Source organism: Lygodium microphyllum, chromosome 1 (genome assembly GCF_053477565.2).
Source record: "Lygodium microphyllum isolate KBCC chromosome 1, Lygodium_microphyllum_v1.1.10, whole genome shotgun sequence".
Lineage (NCBI taxonomy): Eukaryota > Viridiplantae > Streptophyta > Polypodiopsida > Schizaeales > Lygodiaceae > Lygodium > Lygodium microphyllum.
In genome coordinates this window covers 77,465,826-77,489,685 of record NC_141135.1, presented here as the reverse complement: position 1 = coordinate 77,489,685, position 23,860 = coordinate 77,465,826, and the positions used below count along the sequence as shown (strand labels likewise).

Sequence of the window (23,860 nt, the reverse complement as noted above, 5' to 3'; positions counted from 1 at the left end):
TTGTGACTGGTATGTCCCAAACCCTCTTTTTTGGAATCAACTTGCTTTTCATTACTGCAAGTTTTTTGGAGTAGCTAGTGCCATTATACAACAGATCTTTGTTATGTCTTCTTCAAATGAATAGTTGGTACTGTCTCAGATTCTATTTGGCTGTGCGTGTAAATGGCTAGCCTCATTTAATGCCATTACTATTATGCTGTGACTACCTTTACTTGTGACGGTTAGAGAATGATGTCATTTGGATTTCAACGTTGTATGGGGCTTTAACAGTAAACTTAGGAGAGATTTAAGTTAGAACATTTTGAGAGATGGAAGTCAGAAAATCTCACTGTAAATCTTAAAAACTAATGTATTTGTGTCAGATGTTCCGACTGTGTAGTTTATGTTTGGTGTATTTTATCACCAATAGGTTTTAAAACTTGAAAGTGTAAAGGATATTGGTTTTGCCTGCTGGTGTGCCTTCTATTTCAAAACTATACTAAATAGACATCCAAAGATAATAGTCATCCAGTGCCTGTGCATGGCTGCATCATCTATCGATCGCACTACACACATGCTCCTTGCATGCATGGATGCAAACATTGAAAGATGGCATGTCTTTGTGAGTCAGAAGCCTTGGCTGCAAAGGTTGGTATCACTCAAATTTGTATAGATGTGGCATATAAGAACTTCTGTGGATTGTAATAAATCCATTTCTGATCATGTTGCCTTCTCGACTTTAGAACCTAGTCAGTTACTGCTTTTTGTATGTAGCTTCAGTTTTGATCAGTCATATGTTGGTTTATCTTTCATGTGGCTACTATATGCATCTCCTTTTGTTCAAATATTCCTCTTGTATAAAAGATCTTCTGGACTTGTACACAGAGCCGACATCTGGTCTTTTGGGATAACAGCCTTAGAACTTGCACATGGTCATGCACCCTTTTCAAAGTACCCACCTATGAAGGTCAGTATATGTTATTTTGTAGAGATATTTTTGTTCTAAAATTTGTACATGCTGATTTCATCAACAGTCAACTTATCAAGAAAATGTTTGTTGTGTAAACTTCTCTAGAAAATGTCCATTCTTTAAGACTTTGGGTGTAAGTGAGAGGTTGCTGCGATACCTTCACAAATGAAAGTCTAGCCCTCTATATTTCTTTGTGTGAGAGGTTTTCTGGTTTACATCTATTCTTACTGATGCATGAGCTTGGCTTGACACGTGCACAGATGAAAATCTATCCCGCTACGTCTTATGAGCTGGGCGTGGTGTTTGGGGAACGCATCTACTAAAGAAGAAAGATTGTGTGTTTAAGGTAGGCAGAGTTTGTGAATGAAGATAGGCATGGCATGTTTATACATAATGGAGAAAGGCAAAGAGAGTGGAAAGTTTTTTGCAATGCAATGGTTCATGATTGGGAAAGAAAAACTGCCAGAAAATGGCAGACCTACAACCCACATCATCAGTGTAATTACACCAAAGGAAAGGAGGGGGTGTGCCCTTCTTATCAATCTTTGTATCTTCTGTTGGCTAACACCCCCCTATAAGGGCTTTGTAGCTATACCATGGTGTTACTACTAGAAACACCTATATAGGGAGTAGTAGTGACTTTGAGCCTTGCTTGGTTTCCACTCTACGTGTTATTCCCTATACCTAGTGGTGAACCCTCATATGTGCGGCATCATGAGGGTGTAGATTTGGGATATGCCTATGTCGTACCGTTTTTTTCATTGAATAATACAAGAGTATACCTTGCTCTCACATATGGTGTTACCTTTCTATGCTTTGTTGAGTGAGTGAATGAGTACAGGTGCATCACACTTGGTATCAAAGCAACTCTTGCTCGGAGTGAAGGAGTGCTTACGGAAGTAGGAGAGGAGATCCAGTGCCCCAAAGAAATCGTGTCGTGATGCCCCATGTTGCGACGATCCCTGTTGCATCAACCCCTGTTGCGTTGGCTCCTATTGTGATGATCTCCGGCATGGTGACCCCAACACCAACTAACATCTGAAGACGTGACACGGCTTCCTTGTGGCACAACTACTAATTGAAGGTGAAACGCGGCTTCCCTGTGTCAACAACATCAAAAGCCGTGGTGCGGCTTCCCACGACCATACGGAAAATGACAGAGAGAATGCACCCATCCCAACGATGGAAGAGAGGAAGAAGAGCTGAGGGCAAGAATGGAGAGTAGCTTAAGAGGAGAAAGTAGCCGGACTAGAGAGGCAATTGGAGAGTATGTCAAGCCTATTGGATTCAATTTGGAGGAACATGCAAATGAAAGATAAAGAAGAGGAAACGAGTAGAAAACTAGAAGTGGAGCAAGGTTACAGAGAGTGGGTGATACAACAACAAGAAGAGGAGAAAAGACAAATTGCAAGAGGAGATGGATAGGTTAGGGAGAGAGGAGACTTCTAGAAGGGCTCAAGATACAAGGAAAGACAAGGAGAAGATAGTGGAAGTAGGCAACAGGAAGGACAAAAAGAAAGACAAAAGACACAACCATAGGAAAGAGCAGGAGAGTGACAATTTAGAAGACAACTATGGCAAGTTCAAAATGCCCCAACCCACCAAGTACAAAGGAGAGAGAGACGGGTTGGGCAAAGTGAGTGAAGGGGATCAAGCCATCATGGTAGACATAGGAGCCATCCGCAACTTCATCACCCCAGATTGTGGAGCCAAATTTGGGCTCAAATTGTCTAAGGCCCTAGAAGGGTTGACAGTAACCTTTGTACAAGGAGAAGCCAAGGAGGTTAAATAGGTCTTTGTAGTAGTGTAAGTAGAAGTAGGGAAATGGAAAGCCGAACTCAACTTCTTAGTCATTACCATGGATGATTTTGAAGTCATCTTAGGTTTGGAATTCTATGACAAGTATGTCATCACAATGTTTGGGAAGGGAGTTAATGAGATGATGCTAGATATGCAAGGTGGGGGCATCAATCAAAGTGAAAATGAAGGAGAACAAGCATGGAGTCTCATGCCAAACGGCGAAACCAGGTACTTACCAACTAGGAGCACCAACCCAAGTATCACCTTGCTAGGTTACCTATATTAGGCCTCATATCATGACTTGCAGTCCCAAATAAGTGGAGAAATTAGTAGAGTGGGGGGACAAGGCATATTTATGCATGATCCGGCCCATTGAGCAAAAGGTCACCAAGAAGCCCAAACTCCAAGTTGGCAATATAGAAGTGGAAGCAATAGTTGAGGAGTTTAAGGATGCGATGCTAGCAGGACTATCCAAGGGCCTACCACCCAAAAGAGATGTGGACCACAAGATCAAGCTCATCCCAAGGGCAATTCCACTGGCTAGAGCCCCTTATTGTATGAATCACACTGAACTCATGGAGTTGAAGAAACTGTTACATGAATTGAAAGAGCAAGGTTTCATTCAACCCAGTGAATCCCCGTTCGGTACCCCAGTGCTGTTTGTCAAGAAGGATGGGGAACTTTGACTATGTGTAGCCTTAGTTGAAGATCTCTTAGATAGGCTACATGGAGCCAAATACTTCAATTGTATAGACCTTAGGCCAAGATACCATCAGATTCGCATAGCAGAAGAAGATATTTCCGAAATAGCCTTTTGTACCCGATATGGAAGCTTTGAATGGCTAGCCCTAGGCTTTGGATTGAGTAATGGGCTGGGCACCTTTCGTGGCCTAATGGATGGAGTCTTCTGGCCCGAAATAGATGTCTTCATCATTATCTACATCGATGATCTCCTAGTGTATAGTAAAACTCTAGAGGAACACAAAAGGCACTTATGCCTAGTTTCTGAGAAGTTGAGGCAATATAAACTATATGCCAAGCTTGAAAAATGCGAGTTTGTAGTGAAGGAATTAGAGTTCCTAGGGTTCATTGTAGGCGAGGCTGGCATCAAAGTAGACCCTTCGAAGTAGCAGCATTTCTTCGGCACCGGGAACACAAAGGGTACCTCGAGTACCTTACCAAGTGGAAAGGGTGCCCTCTCAAAGAAGCCACTTGGATTTTAGAAGTGGAGGCTCGTGAATGTGGCAATGATGCCTTCACCACCCAGCTCAAGGAGAATCCCAACAATTCTTCCAATGCCCCTTGAGTCATCACTGGACTTATCATAGGTCTGGTAATGTCTCCACTCCTCAAATGTGATTGAGTCGAGGGCGGATTCGCATGGTAGCCATAATAAACCAAAAGCACCAAAACGAGTCTAGATGGGTAGACATCGACCCGATTGATAGGAAAAGCTGTGTTAAGACCCCCAAGTCCTAGTGCGGCAGACATTGACTAGTCTGATAGTAAAGATTGTGTTAAGACTCTGCTGATGTGTCAAACGGCAGACACTAACTAGCTTGTTAGAAGAAGCTGTGTTAAGACCCCGGATGAGTCAAATAACCTCTACCCTTAGATTGCTGAGGAAAACAATTGAGTAAGTGGGGGTGAGTCTAAGGGCTTTGTAGCTATACCATGGTGTTACTACTAGAAACACTTATATAGGCGGTAGTAGTGACTTTAAGCCTTGCTTGGTTTCCACTCTAGGTGTGATTCCCTATACCCAATGGTGAACCCTCATATGTGTGCATTGTGAGGGTGCAGTTTTGGGATGTGCCTATGTCGTACCGTTTCTTTCATTGAATAATACAAGAGTATACCTTTCTCTCACATATCATGTTACCTTTCTGTGCCTTGTTGAGTTAGTGAATGAGTGGAGGTGCATCGCCCTGCACCCCCCACCCACAACAACCGCCCCCCCACCCCACACCACCACGCCCCCCGCCCCCCCCCCCCCCCTTGGTATCCAGAAAAAAGGCACAAATACACATATAAGCATGTATGTGCACATGGAAAAAGAACACACATGCACATGGACACACACAAAGACTGGCTTAGTTGCCACTTTTGTGGCCTTTTTGCCTATCCCCCAAGATAGAGGATGCATACACTTCTTTTCATCATTTAGGCTTGGAATCTGATTGTAAGACTATGATTGTTAGACACGGCTAATCAAAATTTGCTCTAGTCATGATCTTGTCTTGCATGAAAAGGTAGATGGGGAGGGGAGGGGGTTTTGTCTTGATAATCAAAACGAGAAATTTAGGCCCTATTTGTTAATCCTTCCCTCTTTATTTTTGTCATAAAAGTGCATTGGGAAAGTTCAATTGATCATGGTACAATTTTAACTACATAAAAAGATTATAGGTCAAGTAGGACATACATCAATAAAGCAAGGAAACTATATGTGAGAGTAACATAGTCATAATGACAAGTAGTAGTTGGCGTGCTTATGTGGATTGGTAACTCCTGGAATATGACAAAGAAATTGCAGAAATGTAAAAGAGGTGACAAGTAGGAGTTGGCGTGCTTATGTGGATTGGTAACTCCTGGAATATGACAAAGAAAGTGCAGAAATGTAAAAGAGGTGACAACTGGGTGCAAAAAATAGATATTTTCTTGTAACCTAGAAGAAATCAGTAGAAAGAGCATTCTATAATATTCAGCTATGAGGTAGATAGACAAAACTATAGCCAAAAACTAGAATAGAAGAATGATAGCTACTCAAATAATCAAGGATTGCATCTCGAACGATTGGATATATAATTACCATTGGTATCACAAGCTCAGTACCTAGCATGAGTGTCCCAAGCATGTGATTTACTCTCAGCTTTGGGCATGATGGATGTTGAATTATGAGTGCAGGACATGGGTAGGACCTTGGAATTATTGATCGCCACAGGTTAGTGTGAAGAAATGCTCTAAATGCAAAAAGCATAAAACCAATCGTATGACAAAGCATAGACTAATAAATTCAGAACACAATTAGGGTTAGGGCTAGGGTAACTCAAAGATAGTGAACTCAATGAATAATGAATATATAGAACACAATGAATAATGAATAATGAATATACAGTGCTCATGCAGTAAACATACTATGCAGCGAATACTGAACCTCGAACTCTTGTATCTTTGTAATCAATATAGGGGTATGAGCTATAGAGTGTGTCGTACTCCAAACGGATCCCGAATGGCAGCAAAAGCAGCCTCAGAGTGATGAACACCAACAAACGCAGCCAAGGAAGGCTGCATCTAATGCAATGGTAGTGCAAGAGAGAAAGATTGAAAATGCACGTACTTGAGGAGAGAAAAAATTGGCAACAACTGTTAGATGCAAACACAAATGTCAAAGGTGAGAAAATATCAGGCGGCAGCCTGAAACTGCAAATGCAGCATTTAGAGGAGAGAGAAAATCCTGGCAGTAGTAGACAATAGGTGGCGACAACATCCAGTAGTAGGCGATAGCTCCACAGGCCTGGCAAGAACAACAACTGCGTGTAGAAGGTTGGAATCAGGTGCCAGATGATTGTAGGTGGCTGATGGAAGCTCTGACTGTGATGCCCTCGGTGAATGGGATGTGGGCAGCAGAGTTATGGCTCTTGAAGCTTGCAAAAACGAGATTGAGGGAGAGTGGTGGGTTGCATGCCTATTTATAGAAAGTTTGAAGCACCTAGATTAGGGTTTTGCATGTGGGGCACATTAACTCTCTAGGATCCCATTTCTTTTTAAAATAAAATGTTTTCTTCATTAATTAAGTATGTTTTGGGACTGTTTAAGTCATGCTAATGCATTTTTAGCTCAACATCCCCTCTTAGGCGCAAACGAAGCCATGAGAAATATGCCCTTGATATATATTTTCTTTTATCCCAAGGTATCCCATCCGAAAGTAGCTAGGGCATCAGGCAAAGGGTGCACATCAGCTGTCCAGTGACCTTTCAAGACTACAAAGGCGATGGTTATCTTACGAAAGGAGCCCAAGTGATCACCCCAGAGAGGTCAAGGCATCAGACCAAGGGTGTGCGTTAGCTGCCTAGGCCCTACCAAGTTTTGTAAAGGCAGATGTAATCAACAATGGACTTTTTCTTGAGGCTTGTATTTGTCTAAAGTACCATTAATCTTTAGTGTGGTCCTAAAGATCCACTTTGTCTCGATGACCTTCTTGTGATGAGGATGATCTACTAGGGTTTTGGTCCAAGTCTCATTCCGGTCAATACTGTCTAATTCCATTTCTATGGTTTCACGCCATAGAGGGTCCTGGAGAGCCTCTTGTCAATTGTCTAGCTTAGAGTGTGCAATGTAATCAGTTGTAAACATCGATGCATATGAAGCATGAGGGGCAAGATGAGCAGACCTTTTAGGCCTCTGGAGTGAGATCTGGTGGAAGGATCCCTGAATCTTGTATGGTTTGTTGGTACCAGCGAGGTAACGAGTATTGCGGAGAAGGCCTAGGAGTTGAAGTATTTGCAGGAAGGTTAGGAGCGGGCAGTAGACCCGGCTCAGTAGGCACGATCTTAGATGATGTGAGCGAAGGTGAGGACGAAGAGTCCAGTGCAGAGGACTGCACGATATCCCTCTCATCAAAGATGACATCTCTCCTAACGATCACCTTATTTGTTCGAGGATCGAACAAATGATAGGCTTTCACTTTAGAAGAATAGCCCATAAAAATCAAGAGATCTACTCAAGGGATGAGCTTTTCTATCTTATCATCAAGACTGTGTGTATAAGCATGACTACCAAAAACTCTGGAGTGAGAAATAATAGGCCGAGTACAACCGGTCTATGACTCACATAAAGCGGTAGTTGCTTCAATTAACGCCTGGTCTTTTCTCTCTCACACACACACACACACACACACACACACACAAACAGAGACCTCGCTCCCTTGCTCAACACTAGATTGGCCCTGAATGCCCATCATGTAGAGCATTTCCTCTGAGAATAGAGAGAGAGTTGACCAGAGGGAGCAAGCTCTACTCCGTACATGAGTCAAAGACGAAGTACTCTCCATAGCTGATGAATGTGCAGCAATCTACCCTCAGCTTCTCAAAACTTCATTCTCAGATCTGTCCCTCTTGCCGATTACGTTTTTTCTAAATGCTCTCTCTCTCTCTCTCTCTCTTTTGGGAATTTGTGCTAGATGGCATACATATAACAATTTTCCCATTTAAACCTTCCGGTCTAAAATTCTTCATGATCGGTGCAAAATTTGACCTCGGCACAAACAGAGAATTAATCCTCGTGCAAAAATAAAGATAATGACGCGAACAGATTCTGGGGTCCAAAAATAGTAGCTCCCAAAATTTTAGGGATGGTGACCCCTGCATTCCTCAAGTCGTTCTGAGCAACTTTTATCATTGCAACCACATCAAAAAGTGTAATGTGGCTCAGTTACGGTGATTTTTATTCCGTGAGCATTCTCACATGTGTATCTTGTGACTTGGCTAGGCTCATTATCTTGCACCATCTCCAGTGGCTAAGTACACAGTCCCAAACCATTGGCATTCTATTCTTCAATGCCCATTCAAAATGAAATCGGTCCTAAGGCTCAGACAAACCATCAGTCCAATTTGTCCCAATGGCTGCCTCTTCTGGCCATGCAAAGATCCTGGCTTAATCCAAGAGAACTTTGGGGGTAAAAAAGCAACAACTAAAGAAAAGAAAAATAAAATACTATAAGTAAATAAGGAAACCAATTGCAAAAAGTATCACCACTTGGTGATACTGAGAGCCAAAGAATGTCTTGTACGAAGTCTTTTTAGGGACTGTCGCTGTCACGCATTGGTTGAGGATGTACACCAAAGTGTTAACAATGTTGACCCAAAGGAGCCCAAGGAGCTTGGTTGTGGACAACATAGAGCGTGCCATGTTTAGGACAATCCGGTTCCTACGCTCTACAACTCCATTTTGTTAAATGGAGTTGGTAGAGGTGAGTTGGCGAGCAATGCCTTGCTCTTGTAGAAACTTAGAAAACTCGTGGGAGGTAAACTCACCATTAGAATCACTCCTCATAGTATCCACACAACGATCGGTTTGGTTATGAACTAGCAGTACCCAAGCACTGAAATAAGTAAAGCTATCGGACTTGTGCTTAAGGAAGTACACCCGTATGTGCCTAGAGAAATCATCCACTATCAAAAAGAAATACAGTGCTCCATTTAAGGCGGCAGTGAATGTGGGACCACAAAGATCTACATGAATAAGCCTAAGGGGTTTTGGAGCACGAGTGATAGACTGCTCAAGAAAGGGTGTGTGACTCATAAAGAGAGTCGTAGCCAAGATGGCCTAAGCAAAAACGCCAAAGACAAAGATGGCCTAAGCAAAAATGCCAAAGACATAGAGTCCATGGGCTCCTGTGTAATGGCTAAAGCTTGGAAGCGATGGAACTTTGAATGATTGACAGTCAGCGTGGTAAGAAAGTGGGTCATGTGGTAAAGGCCATTAGGATGTGGCTTGCCGCGAGCAATCACTAAACCAGTCAGAGAGTCTAGGACCTTGACTGTGGTCACGGTGAAGAAAACTACTCATCCTAACTGACAAAGTTGCTAAACAGACAACAAGTTCACCCCAAGCTGGGGGACATGATAGACTTCATTCAACATAGCAAGATTTGGACCTAGATCAGTGGGAAAATTGATGCGACCTTGGGCCTGAATTGTGATTGAGGAGTTATTTCCTATGCAGACACTTTCGGTTGCAGGGGCTTGGGAAGTAAAAATGTTTGCTCCAGGAGTCATGTGATGGGTAGCTCCATTGTCCACAAGCCAAACTTGTACTAATGCGCTTGACTATGACAAGTGAGCCTCTGCAGGCACCTCATTAAGAGGCAATTCACAGATGTGAACAAGACTTGCATTTGATGTCTTTGAGGAGACGATGTGGGCCTATGCAGACCAATTAGATAAACCCTTTGGAGTTGAGTAGTTTGCCGATTGTGATAATAGACCGGTTGCAGTGTGGGTCTGGCCTCTCCACTGCCCTTGTTGAGGGTTGCCACCACCGTGCTTCCCTTGTTGGGGGTTACTTGACTCGGGTGTTGGGGTTTGACTCTTGGATTTGGGCTGTGTGCCTGTTGCCTTAGATTGACATTCATCCTCATAATGGCTAGTCTTTTGACTATGTTGATAATACCTATTATTTTTAGGTACATTTTACCATTCTGGTTTTAGTGTGGATTGATTTTTTCCTTGGGATTCACTAACCCTATTTTGATTTTGATTTGGATTTGAGTTTTGTGTGCCCTTTCCCTATTGCCCCCTTTGAGAAGATGCAACTAGGGCCCCCTATATCGAGAACGTATTTTGAAATTGATGAAACAACTGTGTGTAACACAACAACTGACACTCAAACTCATAAAATGTAGGTATCTAAGACTGTGAAATCATGTGTTGAACAAAATGAAAATATTTTCTAGGCAGCTTGTTAAGGAATGGGGTAACCTGATCGTTAAAGGACTTAGGAGCCCCAATGGTTGAGAACTCGGCGAGGAGATGTCAATACTCAGTCAACTTGACTTTCAAGTCATCCTTGTGTGTGATTTTGAAGTTTTGGAGCTCATGATCCAAATTGAAGAGACGGGTCCTATTCTGAGCCACATAGTGGTCAGTCAAGTGTGCCCAACACTCGGATCCAAAGTCAAAATGTTGAACTTGAGAGTGAAACTCAGGCAACAAGCCTTGCATAAGCTCGACAATAGCGGAGGCATTACAAGCCTTCCATGAGCGAGTAACCTTGTATGGAACAAGGGCAGGATCAGGTTGGGTTTCCAACCCCTGCACTAAATCCCATAGCTGTTGAGAGTCTATGATACGCCTCATGAAATTTGACCAAGTGGTGTAGTTTGACCCCTTGAAAGGAGTCTTGTCATTAAATGCTTGCTTGGCAGATGAGGTAGTAGAACCATGAGGTGTCTGTGAAGATGCATAAATGGGATAAGATGGTGGTGGATAAGAAGTCGGAGGGGATAAAGATGGATAGGTGGAAATAGGTTGTTGATGTCCAATGAGTGCCGATTGCTACGGAGGTACCGAAATGGTCATAGGTCCATATGATACCATAGGTGTATGTGGAGGCAGTGGGACATAATAGCCTTGTCCAAATGTCGGTTGGGACATTGTAGAATGATTGGACAACAATCCACACTCGAAGAATGCCTTGGAGGGGAAAAACTCGAAAGTGTGTGCATGGGAGGTTGAGCCTCCTCCATCTCAGGTACACTACTTGGAAACGGGTATGTAGAGGTCCTTAAGGTTGTGCCTAAATGTGCAAAATCCCCCGGTGTGGTGTGTGGTGGATAATGTGGTGCACTTAATGGAAGTGGAAAGGAAGGTGCAACGAAAGATAAGGGAGGGATAGGTGGGAGCCCAAATGGATTTGTGATGGATGTTGCTGTGGGAAACATCGTAGGTTTCTTTTGTCCATTAAATGCATTAGATAAAGATGCACCTACTCCATATTGACCATGAGAAATAAAGTCATTTGAATGAAAAGGAAAGGTAGGAATACTTACAATTTCTTCTTTTAGCTTTTTACCTAGTTTTAAGTTCATGAAGAAATACATGTCTTTCTCATTACTCACAAACCAAAGCTTGTTGTGAAGAGTCCCTTTTTGATGAGTATCTCTTGTTCCAACAGTAAATACAAAATCAATTGGTATAGAATTTGAAATAATAGGGTCCATACTTGGCATTTGAGAAAAGAAGTATTGTGAAAGTGATGTGTAATTCAAGCCAGGTTCCACTTGCGGATGGCCAATCCATAGTGGAGATCCGAAGGTCCTGCAAGATTATTAGTTCTGTGCACTGAATCTAAAGTGGAAAACACAGGTTGATATAGAATTTACAGTGCTCATGCAACAAACACACCATGTAGTGAATATTGAACCTCAAAACTCTCATATCTTTGGGATCAAGGTAGAGATTATGAGTTGTAGAGTGTGTTGTACTCTGAACGGATCCCGAATCATAGCAAAGGAAGTCTGTGAGCGTCGAACACCAGCAAATGCAGCCAAGGACGGCTAGATTTGATGCAGATGGCAGTGTAGGAGAGAGAAAGACTAGAGACGCAAGTACTTGAGGAGAGAGAAAAATGGGCAACATTTGTTAGATGTGCAAACACAAATGTCAAAGGTGAGAGAATGTCAAATGGCAGCTTGAAATTGCAAACGTAACATTCGGAGAAGAGAGAAAATCCTAGTGATAGCAAACAACAGGTGGTGACATCATCCAGCAGAAGGCAACAACTCTTGGTGACAGCAACAACCACGTGCAGAAGGTTGGAATTAGGTATCGGATAGTAGTAGAGGTGTCTGGTGGAAGCTCTGAGATTGCATGAACTACTAGAGAGACCTATTGAGAAGGCTAGGCTAAGGCACCTTGTTCTTAAGATTCAACCCTGTCAATTGGTCGCCAGCCAACTCTATAGGTTAAGACAAGATGACATGTTGCGGAGATGTGTATGTGAGCATGAAATGCATGATGTGCTAATGAAAGCGCATGATGGAGTTGTTGGAGAACACTTCAATGGAGATATTACGGCCTGCAAGGTGCTACAATCTCAATTGTGGTGGCCCACCCTATTCCGCGGTGCTGCTAAATTTGTAAAGCATTGCAACGAGTGTCAAAGGACTAAGGTTCCTATTCGTAAGGACAAAATGGAGTTGACCCCAATCATAGCATGCCAACCATTCAAAAAATGGGGCATTGACTTCATTGGGCCAATCAGTCCTGCAGCATAGTACTCCCAAGCTTTGACCACGATGTCCTTTGTGAACGGGGTGTGGGCAACAGAGTTATGGCTCTTGAAACCTGCAAAAACGAGATTGAGGGAGAGTGGTGGGCTGCATGCCTATTTATAGAAAGTTTGGGGCACCCAAATTAGGGTTTTGCATGTGGGACACAGTAACTCTCTAGGATCACGTTTCTTTTTAAAATAAGGGGTTTTCTTCATTAATTAAGCATGTTTTTGGGGCTGTTTAAGTCAGACTAATGCATTTTTAGCTCAACAGTTAGAAATTTAAAAACTTTCACATTTTTACTCGGAAATGATAGGACAATGCTCTAGCACACGTTAGTGCACACTTGTTTGCTGATTTATAGTGTCGTTTTTGGTTCTTGCTAGCTTAATATTACTACTGCCATTTAGTTCATGTGCCCGATTTCTATGGGAGCACTTGCCACATCAAGAATTTCAAAGTAATGTAGTCCTAATATGTTTATATCTGTGAAACATTAGCAAAATGAAACTGACATACTAACATTCTCTGCTTCAGGTCCATTTTTGTGAAGATGACCAATTCTCTTTACTAGGCACATACCTCATAGGAATAACATTATCCTGTACCTATTCCCTTGTGAATGATGCCTAATATGAATATGTTTTGTCTCTGAATGAAATGATGAATTTCTTGTGAAAACTATGGTGCTTTGAGCTAGTTGTATATGCACACAAAACTATTGCAGCCACAAAGCTGCTTGGGCAGTATGTGGAAAGGCTTTTCAGTTGCTGTCCTACTTCTTGTTGGACTAAGAAACATATTTTATTTCAAAAACTCATATGCTTGCTTTAATTCTTGACTTTTTAAGAAGATAGACTGTCTCAATCTAGAAAAACACTTTCTTTTGTGCAGTAGGCCAATCACGGCAAGCATCAAGAAATAAACAACTCTTCTTAAAACCGGCAGTGCTAAAGGTTAGTAGAAACCTAAAATTGCAAATGCAATCAACTAAACTCAAGATTCGGCAAACAGACTCAAAATACTCACAAATGTGGAACTAGAGTGCACCCCCACAAGCTTGATGACATCTGATGTGTTGGCCCCAAGCCTAGTGTCCCTTGCAGTATTTCCTCAGATTAGTAAGAGAGATTCTTCAAGGTAGAAATTTCTGATTTATAGCTGGTTTTCATTCCAAGCTGAGGCCTATTGGAGAGCATTGGCACAAATACTATCTCTGGCAATCATAGGTAGTTCCACTATTAGTTCAGCCTACGAACCCTAAAAACCTAGCAGTAAAAAAACCACTAGTTTGGCCATGAATCCATAGAGCAATCTCTTCAAAACTCATCCAGCTTTGTCCCCTGGGCCCTGATTATTTTCCTTTGATCCTCTTATAATTTAGGACTTTTCACGTGACAAAACTGTGAAGAAAGCTCTTAGAAGTTTGGAATGCTGAGAATGAGGAAGAAACTATTGGACCAAGCATAGCGCTTCTTGCAATATTTCTTCAGATTGGTAGGATAGATGCTTGTTCAAGGTACAAATTACTTATTTAGGGTTGGTTTTGTTCCAAGCTGGAGACCCCTGGCACAAATACCATCTCTGGCAATTGTAGGTAAAAAACCAGTAATTTGGCCACAAATCCATAGGACAACACTGCGACTTTGAGTTTGCAGACCACTTGGAGGTTAAGGAGCTGGAGAGAGAGGCCAGAAGGGAGGCTGCACCCATGTTTGTAGCAGGCGTCAATAGAGAGAGAGAGAGAGAGAGAGAGAGAGAGAGAGAGAGAGAGAAAGAGAGAGAGAGAGAGGACAACTGAACTGGCGTGGTTGTGCTCGTCTCTATGGGCTTTTAACTAGCTGCTGCAATTGGCATGTGAAGTTGCAGCGTCAGCCAAGCATGCACATGAAGATGATCCTTCGCTGCCTGACATCACACAACAGCCTTCCTCTCGAGTCTCTCAATCTACTTGTGCAGTACTGTGCACTAGCAGCTTCAGACACGGGCAGTTATCATATGCAAGTATATGATGCACATACTGGACTCTGCGTATCTATATGATACAGCTACCATGACCGCATTATAATTAGTCAATACTGGGCCATAATATTAAGCTTCAGCATACATCACATGGATATGCATGTCCTAAAGAGCGCCATCGCAGCTGTCGACCACCAGCCGACATATGTCATGTGGCGCTCTTCCGGCTGTTCCCTCCATAATTCATCCAGCCTTGTCCCCTTGGCTTTTTCCTTTGATCCTCTCACTATCTAGGACTTTTCACATGACAACTGTGCAGAAAGAATGCTGAGACTGAAGAAGAAACTGCTGGACCCAAGCTTAGCACCCCTTGCAGCGTTTCTTCAGATTAATAGGAGAGATGCTTGTTCAAGGTACAGATTACTGGTTTACAGAGCTGGCTCTTGCTGTAGATATGCGCTGTTCCAACATTCCGTGATATTGTCCTTACATTGCAAAGTTGTTTTTTCAGTTCTCATTGCCCAAAACCTGCAATTCCTGCAATTTTCAGCAGTAAAAGAGCCACGAGCTGCTCCAAATGTGTGTTAGAGATGTGAGAATGGCAAGATTGTATTGCCAAATGTATATTGGTTGCTTTGGATCATCCAGATGCTGCATGTAATGGTTTTGGGTAGGCCGAAATTTCGAATGGCTGTCCCTAGTCTTTAAATTTGAAGTGGCTGCTCAACTTTCGGTCCAAAGTTTGAAAATAGTGTCATGCTGCCCAAACTTTGGCCAAACTTTCAATCTAATGAAAGTTTCACATTACACCTAAGGAAATCAAATGCTCCAAGGTTTAGCCCATGCCTGCATTGCTATTGTAGTGTCCATGATGCCCATTATGTCTAGAGTTAAAAGGACTAGAATTAAGATTTAGTAATAAGAAACTATAGTAAATCCACATGCACAGTTCTAGAGAACTACTTTGCTGAATATAGAAAAGTTTCTATGTAATCCTTAGCTTTCTTTGGTCACTTATGAAAAACCTTTCACAATCAGCTAAGCTCTATATTTATCTAGTGTCTTGTGGATGGATTGCTGTCCTTAAATATCCATTTGGTGCTGATGGCCTTTCTGCTATATGGTGGGTCATTAGAGTCCAAGTTTCCTCTCGATGAATAGCATCCAATCCTTTTAAATAGCCAATTACCCATGCAACATTGAAAGATAGCTTAGGGAAAGTGTGAAATAGAAAGGAGAATGAAAACAAATCACTATAATCTTAGCATAAGATTGTTAGAGTTCTTCAACTCCTTGAGAGGTTGCTTCATCTCTCTTGTTCATGTCCATTGGATTGTGATTGGATTTCTTGCCTTGGCATGTATAAGAGGCAGTATCACATGCACATTGTGCTCCATGAACCTTCAATAGAATATTGTCAACCCTAGAACATGTGCATCTCCGTCACACATGTGGGACAAGGCCACTCCATGATTGCCTAGGATCGATGGAAACCGGCCTTGCAGAAATGACGTTCCCCAAGTCAGAGATTGACAGCCTATAGAACTCACACTTCATTTCAATGAACATGTGCCATATTAAATTCTTGGATGCTCCACTATCCACTGAGCAAAGGATAGGATGGCTTGTGACCTTTGCTTGTAGAAGCACAAGATCATGATACCTAGGATGCTAATTGAGTATTATAAGCGATGATAGATGAGGTTGAGGCTGCCCCATGCTCTTGATTTGGATGTTCAAAGTCTTGACCTTTGATTTAGGTTTCTTAGGGTAGTTCTTTGTGATATGCCCCATTTGTTTACATTTGAAACACTTTTTCTGCTCATTCAGCTTCCTTTGCTCCTCCTCAGCAGTGGCCTCCTTTGAACTATCTCCCCCACAACTTGTGGACTTGCCCTTCTATTTGGCTTCTGTAGTAGTAGACTTGTTAGATCGACTAATCTTCTTGTGCTTCTCTTCCTTCTTATAGGTGGTGGCCTACTCCTTGCTATAGTCTCAAGGAATTAGGTTGTTTTGCTTCCTCATTATCCAAGATGGTGATATTGCAAGCTGTTCACAAACTTAGAAGTACTCATTACAAGAAAGGGAAAAGGGTTACATATGGTGGAATTTGATGTTGTGAGTGAAGTGATTGTCAACATCCTCATCTTGCTTGTGCTTAAAGGATGCCCACTCTCTCCTTTGTTGCAACTTCTTGTCAATCAGAGTGAAATGCTGAAGAAGAATTGGCGGAATGTATCTTGGGACATGAAACCAGCCTTTCTTCTTGGACAAGGTGGTAAATAAGTTGATTTAACACTAATTGCAGCAAGAATAAAATTCACATAAACTAAAATGCACACTTTACTACTTTAATCTTGGAAAATGGACAACCTATTGCCCCCAAAACTGGTGTTCTTTGTGCTATTTCTTTATCTTCAATTGCAAATGGATAGGGTATGATCGAGATTCTCTAATCTCCTTTACTAATCCAAGTGTCACTTACCGTCATAAATTACCAGCAGCCTTCAAACTAATTTGCCCCTTGGTTTGCTTTGGGATTGGTCTTCACCTTGCTCCTTGCGAGGCAAATGAAGCCCCAAATCTGATGTCGGCTGGTTGGCCTCTTGAATCTCCTTGAAATTCTTACATTTCAAAAGCTAGAGTTCAAGTCTTAGGTTCTTAATTTTGAGCATGCATCTCGAGGTGGTTGTTAAAGCTTCATTTCTGCTGTAAATTAGGGTTTACAATAGAGGTTTTCCAATATCTTCACCTTTAATGACTCAAATGGTTGGATTTTGTTGAGATAACTTGAGAGATGGCTATAGGATGAGAGAAAATGTTGTAGAGAGAGAAATTTCAGAGTTTCATTGCAAGAAAGACTGAAAGACTGCTATTGGCTTGCTTAAAACCATAGTTGAGGGGAACATGGCAACGAGAACGGGAAAGGGAACACCACATCATTAAGGGGATACAAGGGTGTATGTCTCATGATATCCTTCTTAAGAATATTTTAAGATGTGTATACTAGAAAGCTTTATTTATTAATATTGCAATATGAAGCTTGGAAGATAGAGAATGAGAATACCATTTTGAATTAATTATGGAGGCAAGATCAAACTTACAAAAGATCAAAGATATGAAGGTTGCATTCCAATTTAAAGGACTTCATCTTTATTAGCAAACGTAAGTTTGCATTAACAAAGACTAAATCATCAGCCTTCTATGATCCTAACATGTTCCTCTTTTTTGTGTGGATATGACTGAATAAGCTCCAAAATCTTTCTAGTGCAAAAGATACACAAACTAGGCTTAGGGTTCTCATAGCCAAGTTTTGCAGGTAGGGAGAATCGGCCCCATAGTCCTTCTACCATGTAAGTCCACCTATATTGAATCTACAACATTCCAATAAAACAAAATAATAAGAAAAGTTGTATTGAAAATCAAAACCTTATATAAGTAAGAAAACTAAGACAATTGTAAATTACCTATCATGTTGGCCAACCAAACATGCCCTCTTTCTTATGGTAGCTTGTGAGTTGGTCTTTGATTCATTATTGCTCCTCAGAAATTTTCACCAACTTCTGAAGTGTGGAGTTCCAACCGCACATAACCCAACATCACCTTGGAGTTGCCTTCTCTTATGTTGAGACTCTAGATCAAGGGTATAAACATCACAATAAAGTGTTGAGTAGTACTGGTTTCATTTGCTTACATCAAGCTCCTCAATTTCTTATTTATTGGATGAAGCAAGGTCAAGAGCATGGATGTTCTCAATGAGATGATCCATTGCTTCATGCACCTTACGGATGTATGGCACATCGCTATCCACTTTCCGCAGGAGATTAACTATAGGCAAGCATAGAAGAAGCAATTCTTTGCTTCTTCCCAATACGCATCTTAGGTTATAGTTGCGTAGCACAATTGACCCAATGTTGTTCTTGAAGTAGGCCAAGTTGCCTAAGATGGAGCATCAACCATTTGCTTTAGAGTTGGCCTCATATTGTAAAGGCAACGAAGCATAAGAAAATTGTAAGTAAACTTGGTTTCAGAATACTTTAGTAGCTCCTTTTTAACATATTTTCTATACAAGGCCAGACAAAAGTGATGGTGGGTGACAAAATAGATTATTTTCTTGCCACTACTTGTTCCAATCATAGGAAAAATGGCCGTCTGATTGGCTCTACTCTCACAGGCTCGACTTCTAACAGTAGCAGTTGTAGTTGAAGGCATTGATGCTCGGATGACATGAGTGTCCTTTGGAGGTCTAATCCTTTGGGGATTATCTTGTCACAACCTTTGATACCATGGCCAAGAACATTAAGGAGATGCGCCATCACTTGATTAGCACCTTCAGCTTGTTTGATGCCACAAAAGCGATGCTCAAAACACCTTGCTCCACCCACCTTGCTATTATATGATCCCATCATACTAACTTGCTGCCACCGATAATTAGCTTGGGCCGTTTCATTCTCTCGGGGGGTTTCGCTAAGCTAGTCTTCCATGGTTTTAGGCCTCATCACGAGGTGAGAAACTGAGAGAGAGAGAGAGAGAGAGAGAGAGAGAGAGAGAGAGAGAGAGAGAGAGAGAGAGAGTGTGTGTGTGTGTGTGTGTGTGTGAGCTTTGAAGGGAGATCTTAGAATGTTTAAGGCTTAAGGTGGGCTTTAAGCTAGGTAAAGGTTTGATGTTATATTTTACTTTTCTAAAATATTTTGTTTTACAAATATTCTGGTGTGGAGAGAGAGAGAGAGAGAGAGAGAGAGAGAGAGAGAGAGAGAGTGTGTGTGTGTGTGTGTGTGTGTGTGTGAGCTTTGAAGGGAGATGTTAAAATGTTTAAGGCTTAAGGTGGGTCTTAAGCTAGGTAAAGGTTTGATGTTATATTTCACTTTTCCAAAATATTTTGTTTTACAAATTTTTTGGTGTGGAGAGAGAGAGAGAGAGAGAGAGAGAGAGAGAGAGAGAGAGAGAGAGAGAATGTGTGTGTGTGTGTGCTGTGATTTTAAATTTGGCATTATTCATGAAACAGATTACATGACAGTCATGTATTGCAACTTTTGAGAGAGAGAGAGAGAGAGAGAGAGAGAGAGAGAGAGAGAGAGAGAGAGAGAGAGATTTTCTGTTGCAGCATGTGTGGTCAGTGGTATCACTGGTAGATTGTACTACTATAGTTGTTTGTTGCAATTGTATAGAAATGATTTTTTGGTACATCAATAGTAGGTACCACTTGGGGGAGGGGGACAGAGATAGAGAGATATATATAGTAACATCTCTAGAAGGCGAGAATGGCCTATGAGACCATAACTAATACAATTGGTATCATCATCTCTCATCAAAAAGAGAGAGTAGAGTAGTTTATTATCGTCCACGGAAGGCCAAATTATGACCCATGGGACCTTTCTAGATATACAATGATTCTCCTCCCCCATGGTACTTAGAGCTGAGATGAAATGGAAGAAAAAGTTTTCCACTATTTTCTAGTAGCTGTTTCGTTTTTCACTGTTGTGGCTTGAAATGCTAACTGAAACGTTTTGTTGGGGGAATTGAAACGCCACATGTCACTTCATCAAAATGCATGGAATGTTTCACATTTTGGAATGGGTTTGGCTTTTGGTCTCCCATTTCCACATTTTTGACCTGTTTAGGAATGTTTCACCAAAATGTGTTTGGATTGTCTGGAATGGACTTGCAGCAGCCCCCAAAACGTTTTTTCCACTTGCATGGGCAAGTTTTGCCAAGTGGCAGTCTTCTAATCGCATTTGCTAGCATTATCTAGCTTATTAAATTAATTTTTAGAATATTAATTTTGAAAATTAATTTAATAACTATTCTAGTTTTCAAAAAAATAATTCCACTAGCAATAATTAGATTGGCTAGGCCAATTTGTCTTCCAAGTATTCTTGAGCAATTATATTAGCCCTTGGACGGGCATGATTAATTAATACCCAGTCTCCAATGTCACCACTGACCTTATTGACCAATAAATTGGTCTAGGCCGAAATGTGACATTGGGTACTACCTAGTACCTGTCAGACATAACTTATTACAACTTTTGCCTTTGGCATCAATTGATATCTTAGGGTCTTAACTTGTAGCTCACATGTGCAAGTCACAGTAGCACATTTGATGTGACTTTTAAGCAAAGGCTAAGCAAAGCAATAAAATTTAATGTCCTCATGACAGCATAGGTGCTCACTTTATGAGACTTGAGGTATGACTCCCACTATGTGTTAGAGTGAAGTAATGCGAAAGCGAATGACCAAGACAGAGTGAATAGAGAGAGGAGAGAGAGAGAAAGAGAGTGAAACACTGAAAATCTGTAGTGAAGAATGATGTATAAGGATACAGAAATATACATGAGTGCAAAGATAATATCTGCATATGCCTCCACCTTGAGGATTTCAGTCTTCGTCAGCCTCGAGGGTAGTCTCCAGGGTCTGTAGTTTGAAATCTATGAAAACAACTGTTGGAGACTGCTGAAATTAGGGGCAATAAATAGGCCAAAAAAATGCCAAAAATAATGCAGGTAAGGCAGCCAACTAGACAACAACAAATTGGCCAACTATGCCACGTGGACCTGCGCTCCCTGATGCTTGCTGTATAGACTGAATCCACGTGGACTGCCTGGAGAAACTATTGCAAAACTGCTTAGATCTGAAATTGTGTGTCCAGGGAATGCTAAACTCTAACACCCCCTCTCAAATCTTGGACACGCTAGAAGGCTAAGGGATCTGGAGTGCTGTCGAAGTAAAGCCTGGGGAAGCGCCTTGGTAAACATATATGCAAGATTGTCCTTTGTCTTGCAATAGACTAGGGAAATGGTCTCATCCAGGATCTTTTCTCGAATGAAATGGTACTAGATCTGCAAGATTGTCCTTTGTTTTGCAATAGATCAGCTTTCAGTCTGATCGGTTCTCCTCAAAGAGCAACCAATCCTTAAAGTTGGAGAAAGCCTCCGACTTTAGTTTCAAAGGATAAGCCCATGTCATCCTGTTGTAATCATCCATAATTAGCATGAAGTACAAGCTTTCTCGAAGGGACTATGAAACTGGCCTGTTCACTGGGAAGGGCGGTAATGTACAACCAAAATATATAAATGCTTTCACCCAATTCACAATCGCCCACTTTACCTGAACTTAAAGACACAGAATCAAAAAGAAAAACAGGAAGCTAGAATGCTCCTGTTGCCATATAGACACCCTGTTGGCCCCTAAGTTAGGCGCCCCTTGTGGTATTTCTTTATTTTTAAAAAGAGAGAAAGTACAATGGGCTGTCTTTCACCTATTCTGGGTGAAATTTGACAGCATAACAGTACAATTACTGACCCAAATCAAGTTGATCAGGAGGGGAAACTCTGCCCAAGTTTGAAACTTCTGGTTGGAGTGCAGAATTGACCATTTCAGTCTGCTGTAATTACTGGTTCAGACCCGTTCTGAGACCTGTTTTCAACTCATACTGTTCCCTGTACTGTTCAGCCCACTGTAATTACTGGTTCAGACCTGTTCTGAAACCTGTTTTCAGCTCATATTGTTCCCTGCATTGTTCTGCATCATCTGTGCCAAGTGCCCCTTGATTCTGACATCAATTGGGCTCTGAAATACCCTCTGAACAGTCCAGAATCAGTTCTAGTTTAGTGCTATTTCAGACACTTGCTTGGTGAGGTTACCACCCTCACTTGTTCCTGCTTGTGGGCAGCAAACAACTGCTCCTGTTCCTGGAGAAAGGAGGCTCTTGCCTCATGCAAAAACAACATATTCCACACAACTGTACGTACATCAGAAGAAAGGCCCTTGATTCTGCAGCATAACCATACTGTCAGGGAGAGAAAAAGAGAGAGTAGGAAGCAAGCTCAGCCCTCTGTGCTACATAGACAAGGTAGGCCAGCTCTCAAGAGCTCTCCATCTGCAGCAATCCATCTCTCCTCTCACAAATGAGCCCCTAACCATAAAAAAAACTGCACGCCAGCCCTCTTTAAAGAGGTAAGTGCACCAACTTGTGCCAAGTGGCAGCACTGGGAGATATTTCCCGTTCCAGCCTTCCGGTCTAAAATTCTCCGTGCTCGGTGCAGAATTTGACCCCGGCACAGACCAGAGGATTGATCCTCGTGCAAAAACGAAGATAATGACGCGAACAGATTCTGGGGTCCAAAAATAGTAACTCCCTAAATTTTAGGAGTTGCTTCCATTGCATCCCCACTAGTCTTCTGACCATCTTTGCAGACTATGGCTACATCCAAATTTGTAATGTAGCTCAACTGAAAGTGAATTTCCACTGATGACCCCACATGGACTAATCTCTTGAAGATTTGTCCATCTTCACTTTGAACTAGTCTCTTCCAGGCTAGTTCTTCAACACACTTGTCCATATATACTTTCACAAGTCTCTTCCAGGCTTGTCAATCTATAGTGCCATCAGTCTCTTCTAGACTTATACTAGACCTTAACTGTCCAGTCTTGACTCACTAGACATTCCTGTCCGTTCCACATACTGGCCATGCAACTCAGGCAATTTCAAGAGGGATCCTTCCAAAAAGAAAAACCAAATAAAATATGTAATAAAGAAATCAACAAAAAGGTAATAGTTGTCACAGTCTTGTGACAAACTCCGCCCTCATTGGCCCACAAAGATCGGTAGAAACAGGCTCCAAGGGTGTTGAAGACTGCCTCAAATCCTTGCTGGGAACACCATCACGAGCTTGCTTTCCACGGATGTAGGATACACAAGGCCATTGACTCACCACAATATCTGGCAAACCATGAATAAGCTGTCCCTTGCATGCCTTACAAAGGTAATCATAATTGAGATGGCCAAACTGAGCATGCCAAGGCTCGGACTGAGTTTGAGAGGTAAGAAGAAGAGAAGCCAAGGTAGAAGAAGACTGCAACTTTTAGACTCCATTCTCCTCATAACCGGAAGAAAGAACCTGTCTTGATTCTCAATCAAGAATCCGTAAAGAATTTTCATCAGATTCGACCAAAATACTAAGGGCACAAATCTTGTGCACCGAAAGTAGATGGTACCCAAAGGTTGGCACATAAAGTACCCTCGGAGGTATGGGCACCACCACGTCCATTTGGAATAAGATATATGTTGCCCTGTCCTTGTATAGGAATAGACGAATTGTCACCAATGAGAATCTGTCCATGCGAAGGCCGCAAATGAGCAATACGTATTGAAGGAGTCAATTGCTAGTAGGCATCATTGCCAACAATCCATTGTCGAGTGTATGGGGCCGTCAACACAGCATCAAAAGCTGTCAAGGGTTCCTTAATCACCTCGAAGTGGAGGAAAGCAGCTGATGAGGGGGCAGCCACCACCGCTCCGGAATCCTTTGAAGATTTCTCATTGTTCTCCTTCCCCTTCTTCTTCTCGTTGTTGAGGCAATCCTTCTTCAAGTGACT

The 23,860-nt window shown here is 41.9% G+C and overlaps 1 protein-coding gene across 2 annotated transcripts in view; it reads left to right on the top strand.

The window, feature by feature from the left end:
* The window catches only part of LOC148041291 (uncharacterized), a 164,133-nt gene that overhangs the window by 40,093 nt on the left and 100,180 nt on the right, over positions 1 to 23,860 (top strand). For both annotated transcript variants that reach the window (XM_087678866.1, XM_087678864.1), the window contains exon 5: positions 865 to 946. In XM_087678866.1, the coding sequence (XP_087534992.1) occupies positions 865 to 946 (82 nt within the window). The remainder of the gene's footprint in view (positions 1 to 864; positions 947 to 23,860) is intronic.